Below are 7465 nucleotides of genomic sequence, written 5' to 3'. Positions count from 1 at the left end.
TATTTCTATGAATTACAGCAAGAACGACTAATTCGTCCACATACGAGTACAACTAAAATAATCATTTTCTTCAGATACACATTCCAATAAACATGGACGACGTTCACTGGTACCTATGTGTTATAAATGCCAGAAAACAATGTGTTCAAGTGCTCAACTCGCTAGGCCCATACATGAAGCGCAAGGACCTCATTGATACGGTTAGTCCTTAGTCCTACTGCCCCATCTTTTCTACAAGCTTTTTTTTCTTATTTCTTGCTTGTGATGCTTATACTTTTTCCATTTGTTGGTACAACAGCTAGAAGGACTGGAGGATTTATTCAAATATGCATCCAAGCACATGGAATTAAAATCCGACAAGTGGACTAATCTAGATGTTACAACATGGAAAAGAGAAGAATATATTAAGAGCAGTCGTCAAACGGATGGGTACGCCTCCTAATATAACTCAGAGCATTTATGCTTAACAGGGCACATTTGGTATGCTATTATGTTTATTTTATCACTGCATAGCATTCCTGAAGGACATTTCATCAACATATCTGGTATGCCAATGCAATTCTTTACCTTATTGTATGCCAATGCAATTGACACAACACCTCTCATGACATCTGGCCTAAATAATGGAGCTCGAGGCGATAGATTTCATTGGGCTGCATATAGTATAGAAAATGTGTTACAATTTCAGGATTTGAACAACAAATATGTTACTACACATGGAAAGAAGCAGATAGATGGCATACCTATATGCGTTTCACTAACAATCTTCCACTACACTATATCATCGATGCCAACATAGAGAAAGAGAAACATCTCACATATGAATGACAATGTGGCGAAGGCGCGTATTGTGCATACAATGGCATAAGCATCAGCAAAGGAAAGATGTCAAATGATGTAGTCACATGTATTTCTGATACAAACTATACAGATATCAACTTGGTTGTCACCCTAGAACTCTCAGTTACTTAGTGCCAGTAATAATGTGACATTACAACATGAGAATAGCACACAAATCAAGCAACTGCCACAAAAGCAATGACTCGACATCAATTATAGATAACTGATAGTGACAAATTAAGCCACCCAGAATACAAATCCACAAATCAAAAATGTCACCTGACTAAATCCCCACTGATAACCGTAGGTGCACTAATAACATCTAATCGAACAGCATACCTTCAGCAACCGAGCATGTATGCGAGCTGAGAACCCCTTCCCGGAGCGACTATGTGAGCCAAGCACGGGGGGCGATGATTGCGGCGGAAGCGTCAACGCACTGAATCTCCGTCCAATTTGAGATGCCTCCTCCCACATCGTGTCCAGCAGCTCGCATCTCGATCTGCTTTGGGGCAGTAGGATGGCGGCGGCAGAACCGATCTAGGGAAGATCCGCGGGGTTGGCGGCGAGGCAAGGCCGCGGTGGTGACAGGAGGTGGCGGGGAGAGGCCATCGTGGTGATAAGGGCCGGTGGGGCGAGGCCATCGTGGGGATAAGAGATGGCGGGACGAGGCTGTGGTGGGGATACGACGAGACGGGGAGAGCCCGTGGTGGTGCGGGTGGGGGGAGGGGCGCTGGGCGACGGCGTGGCGGCAGAGGAGCCGGCCTGCTGCAGAGGAGGCGGCTGGGTAGATGGCTGGCGGAGAAAGCAAAGTGACGAGTGGAGAAAGAAAAATGAAGTGATGACTTCCTGTGTCTCATGGTCTCACAGTGGAGAAAGTGAAGTGCAACCGAGTAGGGCGTATTGGTGCCCAGGCTCATCTGCACCCAGTTAGAAACAAATTCATAAAAAATTCAAAACAAATTCAAAAAATTCCAAATAAAATTTGTATGGTAGACAATTTGATGTGTGAGGCCCGCCCAAAATTTCAAGTCATTTGGACATATGAGCAGCTCTCAGCAAAAAAGACAAATCGGACCAAAACAGTACATGAACAGTAAACATTTTTACATACCCTCAATTTGTCTTTTTTGCTGAGAGCTGCTCATATGTCCAAATGACTTGAAATTTGGAGCGGGCCTCACGCATCAAAATGTCTATCACACAAATTTTATTTGGAATTTTTTGAATTTTTCTAGTATTTTTTTATTTGTTTCGTCGACGCGGGTGCAGATGAGCTCGGGTGCAGGAATGGATTTTCGAGTGCAATCGGTGCTCTTTCTTTTTATTTTACTTCTCAGAGGCTGCTTGTGTTTCTCTGGTTACTTGTCAACGCATGAGTGAAATCTGAATTAAATTTTATATGAACCCATTTGGTGAAGTAATAATTATATTGGTCCTCTAAAAAAAATGATGCGTCTATAAATTCATTTTTTATTGATAGCCCTTTTGTTCGTTCGATTTATATTAAAAATTATGCGTTCACAAATTCAATTCTTTTGTTCATAGCCCTTTTGCTCATTTCATTTATATTAGCAACAAATGTTGTTAAATTCTTTTTAATCGACCGTCTCCAGTATGACTGTGTGGTTCAATCATCATCATTTTATAATACTAATATTTTTTATTAATATCTTTGTTATTAATCACATCAATATTCCTATCATCCAGGTCATCTTGTGGTCTCTGGATGTTAAATTATATGACTGTGTTTGTCTCGAACAGGTATATCTTGCATCCTATCATGATACTAATTATTTCATGTTGTGTCATTATTTGAAAACTAAGTCTTATTATTACTACTTCACTTTAGGTTTATATGACAGATTTTAGAACAAAATTAGCGGTCATTTTAGTCGACTTGGAATTCAATGATGACGATATAAGAAACCGAGACATGGATGATGATGAAACCAACACGAATCCCAACGATTGTATGATTGTTGAAAGACCTCCTAACAAACCGAGAGCATCCAACTCATCGTCACAAGTTGAGCTCATGTCGCAATCATTTATCCTTTCGCCGTTTGTCACTCCAACAAACGACGACTTAATAGATGAACTTTGCTTGTTCATCATCATGGTTGATGATATCCCGTTGCTAGAGTAAGACACATTTTTTTCAGTTTATATTTATTTCTAATAAATTATTACTCTTGTATAATTATAATTGACATGAATTCCCATTACACAGGAGCGAATGGGTGAAAAGCTCTCAACCTTATCCTATTAGTTTAAACCTGAGACAATTAAAGAACATATTAAAAAATGATGAGTACGTGGATGCCGATTGTTTTAACATGGCTGTGAGGATACTAGCATGCCACGACGTCCAGCTTGCTAGAGATGTGCCAGTGCACTATATGGATCTACAGTTCTGTGTAAGTTATTTTAATCACATTTTACATTTTGCCTCAATTCTACTAATGTTTTCTTACATTATTGTAGTCCATGTCCCACTATGCACGAATCCCAAGTCATCGTGACGGTATGGACATTGCTATGTCGGCACAACTGTTTGATAGCTGGCCTGACAGCAATGAGTATCATATCTCCGAATGTGATACGGTAAGATTTGAATTCAAAATTATTGTTTATTTAGTTTCAATGAATGATAATAATTGATGTATTTCTGAATGCATGCATCATTGTAGATTTTATTGCCTTGTGATATTCTTGGGTTATTTTTATTGTTCGTCTTGGACCAACATAAAAAGGTTGTTTCTATTCTGGACCCGCTTTCAATACCTACTTTCGGAAAGCATATATTTAAAACTATGGCCAATGATCTAAACCTTGCACTCCAAGCTGCAAACCCTGCCTTCAAGGACGACATTTTAATATGGGGATGCAAAGTTCCTAATGTTCCCACAAACTCATACGGGTAAGAATCTTGTCAATACATCACAATCTTAATTGATTCATTCAACTCACATGTAACATTTCATACATGCAGTCCCTTGCCGGTTATTTGGTTTTCAATTTAATGCACTCATGGCACGATGAGACGCTACATTTTCCGGTACCCAAGGTAAGTATTGCCACCATACTCATTTCTACACACATTACTCATGTGTTTTAAATAACATTGTTATATAATGCATATGTAGGATGATTTTGAACTGAGGAAGCGATTTTTGGTTCATATTTTGAAGTATGAAGAGAATGAAGTTCTAAACAATATCCTAGTCTTAGAACGAACCATTATAGATCGTATCAAAAGATGGACCTTCCAGAGAGGATCATCATCAAATAATGATTACTAGATAATGTTGCTTAGTTGTTATTTTTAAGTATTTTTGTAATAAGTAACATTTACATTCATTTCTATCTGAAGACATGTGTTTTGGTCTTGTGTTACATGCGTGATTTTTTTCATTTTATTTTTGGAATTTTGGGATCACAACATTTCAATAATGAAAGTCTTTCACCCGTCAAACAGGACCAATGACTTGATCTAAAATAAATTACTACTTTGAAATCATTGGCCGTGACATGCATTTAAATGTCCAGGTAAAAACATAAGACGGAGTTCATATTTTTATTGTAGTAAGATTAGCATACGTGCGTTGCACGTGCACGCTTACTAGTTCCAAGAAATTCACAATCGCAGCAAATATGTCTTGCTCATATCATACGGTACGTATCACAGTCATATCTTTGACTTCTTTTTTCTCTCTCATCATCCGAGGCTATATATATGAAGGCGTACGTAGCCTATTTTGATTTGCATCTAATCTATTATACGCTCGCTTACTAGCCTTTGTGACCGTTTATTCTCCAAGACATGGGAGTCCTCAAGGTGCCAATCCTGCTGCTACTGCTCGCTACACTTCTCTTTGTTCCTGGTAAGAGATATACTATGTCTGCAAATTTCATATGAAGAACAAGGCACCTCCTCAAATGAATTATCTATGCCGCTCATATATCAACTTTTTACTCCATTACACATCCATATATTTTGCTTTTTTGGATCGTTGCAGGATCTGATCTTGTATCATACATCATATTGTGGTGCTTGTTTTGTAGGATCGGAAGCCGAGATCTGCGACCAACAGAGCGAGTCCTATCGTGATTCATGCTCAGACGACGATCTATGTCTCGAGGCCTGCCACAAGGAGGGCTTTATTAGAGGGCGTTGTCTCCCGGCCACAGTATATCCAATTATACTTTATCTGTGTTACTGCCAAATAGAATGTTGAATAAAAACATGTTGCAGCTGCTGTAGGCCTGATTTGTGATGTACTAAAATGATGTGGCTCAAAGGAAAAGCTTGCAATACGGTTTTGCTGTAGTTTCCCAATCAGTTGGCCAAATTGGAAAAATATTGCCGAGAGTTTTTATATAGTTTATACTATGTATGTATTGTCTATTGTTTGTTCTGTTGACAATAGTACTATCGTTTTACAATCTATCTAAATGACACGAAGATAGGGAAAAAACTATCAACTCGGACAACATCTCCTTTGTTTATGGAGACATGCATCCCCGACATGTACTTCAGAAATATTCAACAGATGGCAACAATATAGTTCACATAAACAAGGATCCAATTTATATATAGAACATAAACCCACTAGTGATAATAGTTCAAGATCCGAGCGACCCAGTAGGTAAATGTTCAGTTGGGGAGGCAGAGTGGCGCCCCATACCGCGACTCCAATCGGGAGGTTGCTGAATCTGAGGGCCGATTTCTCCTCGTGCTCCAAATTGTTCGTCGGAGGTACGCTTCCGAGGATCTCTTTGGTGTCTCGTCTTCAGTTTCTGTCGGAGGTATGCTTTCTTGGCCTGTTCGAGATCTGGCTGGCTTCCTGTTAAGCATGTTAGATTTGTGAACCTACATACGAAAATGGTTTTCACGCTAGATTCTGAACCACATCATCCTGCTTGCTGACTGTAATTGCACTGCACTGTTCTTCGAAATTCGTGGTTCAATTATAACTGAATGTAAATCTTAGGAAGAATCTCTGTGAATTACTTCTTGTTTTTGACAGACTGAACATAGATATGGTTCAGAATTTTTTGATGGGCTTTCCTGGTATGCATGGTAGATTTGTGAACCTACTTAGAAAGATGGGTCTCATGCTAGATTGTGAACCATCCTGCTCTTTAATTGCAAGCGCAGCTAGCACTCGGTTGAAATTCGTGCAAATATTGCCTCAGATTTTACTGGCTGTAAATGTTTAGGAGGAGAAAATATCCGCCAACAACTTTTCTAACAGAAAATTCGTGTGAATCATTCTGGTAATCAGGTTTAATGCTAGATTATGAACATTGATATGGTTCAGGATTTGTTGATGCCCTGGTTTTTGTTCCACTGACTTGAGATGCAGCTCTGTATACTCCTGCTGTTCAGTTTGTGATCTCATCTTGTTTGATGCTATGGTCATTTGCAAACCTACTTACGAAGATGATTTGCATGCATGCTAGATTGTGAACCATCAGTCTTGGCTTGAAGAATCTGTGTGGATCATTCTGGATTCATGCTGGACTGTGAACATTGATATGGTTCAGTATTTTTCCCGATGCGCCTGCTATTTGTGCCACTGAATGTTGAGTTGCAGGTATGTCCTATGACACCAACGAGATCGCTCTCAAGGATGCATTCTCTCAGCATGGCGATGTTGTCGAAGGTACAGATCCATCTGTCCTGGATAAAGTTTTGGAGGTTGAGCTGTGATTTTGGTTGATTGGAGTTTGACCTGTAAAACTGATGGATGTGTGTGGCAGTGAAAGTGATATGTCACCCGGACCCGGTGACGGGTAGATCCAAAGCTTACGGGTTCGTCAAGTTCTCTTCGGAAACGGAAGCAGCCACAACATTGGAGAAGATGAGCGATGAGGTGAACTGTGCTTCATACATCTGTTTTCAAGTTCCTGCAGGATAATATGCAGGTCCCGGCATCCGTTTTTATCCTTTTGCTAACACATCTCTCCTACATGGTACTGATTGTTTGATTCTCAGGTACTTGATGGTAGGAGCATACGGGTGCCCTACGCGAACCGCGGATGATCTGCTGCTGATGACGACATGAGTATTCAAGGTACTTATTCGATATTGTTTCTTGTGACCTGTGATGTCGAATCGTGTACTATGTATGTCAAACATGTGGTGTTTAGTGGTTCATGCCCCTGATAAGTTTAATATGGCATCAAGTTTCTGGAAAATACATGTCCATCCAGAAGTGTGTGTGCGACTTGCGGTAAACGTCTTGCCTATCCTGGTAGACATGTTGCGTGTTATATAGATGGGTTGCGAGCCCAGATACGCGTACAAGTCGGTTGAGAGAGATACATCTTGGAAAGGAATAAAACTAGAGATAAGAGGAGATAAAGATTACAAAATACTTGTCTAACTAACTACTCCTCCAACGGTGATGATCTTCCTTCCTGTACACGCCATGATCACGCACGCAATATCATCATGTTTGACACCCTCCCTTAATCACAACTTCATCAAGTTGAGATTGTGCTTGAAGTCTTCAAAACTTCTTGTAGGTAGAGCTTTGGTGAAACCATCCGCAACTTCGTCTTGAGAGTGAATAAACCGAATATCCAAAAGTTTATTTGCAACTCTTTCTCGAAC

At 39.9% G+C, this 7465-nt stretch overlaps 2 protein-coding genes across 2 annotated transcripts; both read left to right on the top strand.

Moving 5' to 3' along the window:
• Positions 1-1498: 1498 nt before the first annotated feature.
• Positions 1499-4239, top strand: LOC123053233 (uncharacterized). Its single transcript, XM_044476714.1, has 8 exons — positions 1499-1627; positions 2551-2604; positions 2693-2985; positions 3074-3260; positions 3328-3447; positions 3534-3763; positions 3836-3910; positions 3990-4239. The coding sequence occupies exons 1-7, from the start codon at positions 1499-1501 to the stop codon at positions 3864-3866; spliced, it is 1044 nt and encodes a 347-aa protein (XP_044332649.1). The 3' UTR covers positions 3867-3910; positions 3990-4239.
• Positions 4240-5496: 1257 nt separating this feature from the next.
• Positions 5497-6892, top strand: LOC123053164 (glycine-rich RNA-binding protein 2, mitochondrial-like). The gene is made up of 4 exons (XM_044476611.1): positions 5497-5602; positions 6444-6512; positions 6610-6722; positions 6845-6892. Exons 1-4 carry the CDS (start codon positions 5497-5499, stop codon positions 6890-6892), a joined length of 336 nt encoding a protein of 111 aa, XP_044332546.1.
• The last annotated feature ends 573 nt before the right edge of the window (positions 6893-7465 follow it).

The sequence above is a fragment of the Triticum aestivum genome, chromosome 1A (genome assembly GCF_018294505.1).
Source record: "Triticum aestivum cultivar Chinese Spring chromosome 1A, IWGSC CS RefSeq v2.1, whole genome shotgun sequence".
In the NCBI taxonomy this organism is placed as follows: domain Eukaryota; kingdom Viridiplantae; phylum Streptophyta; class Magnoliopsida; order Poales; family Poaceae; genus Triticum; species Triticum aestivum.
The sequence above is the reverse complement of the archived record's forward strand: the minus strand, read 5'-3'. Positions and strand labels throughout refer to the sequence as shown.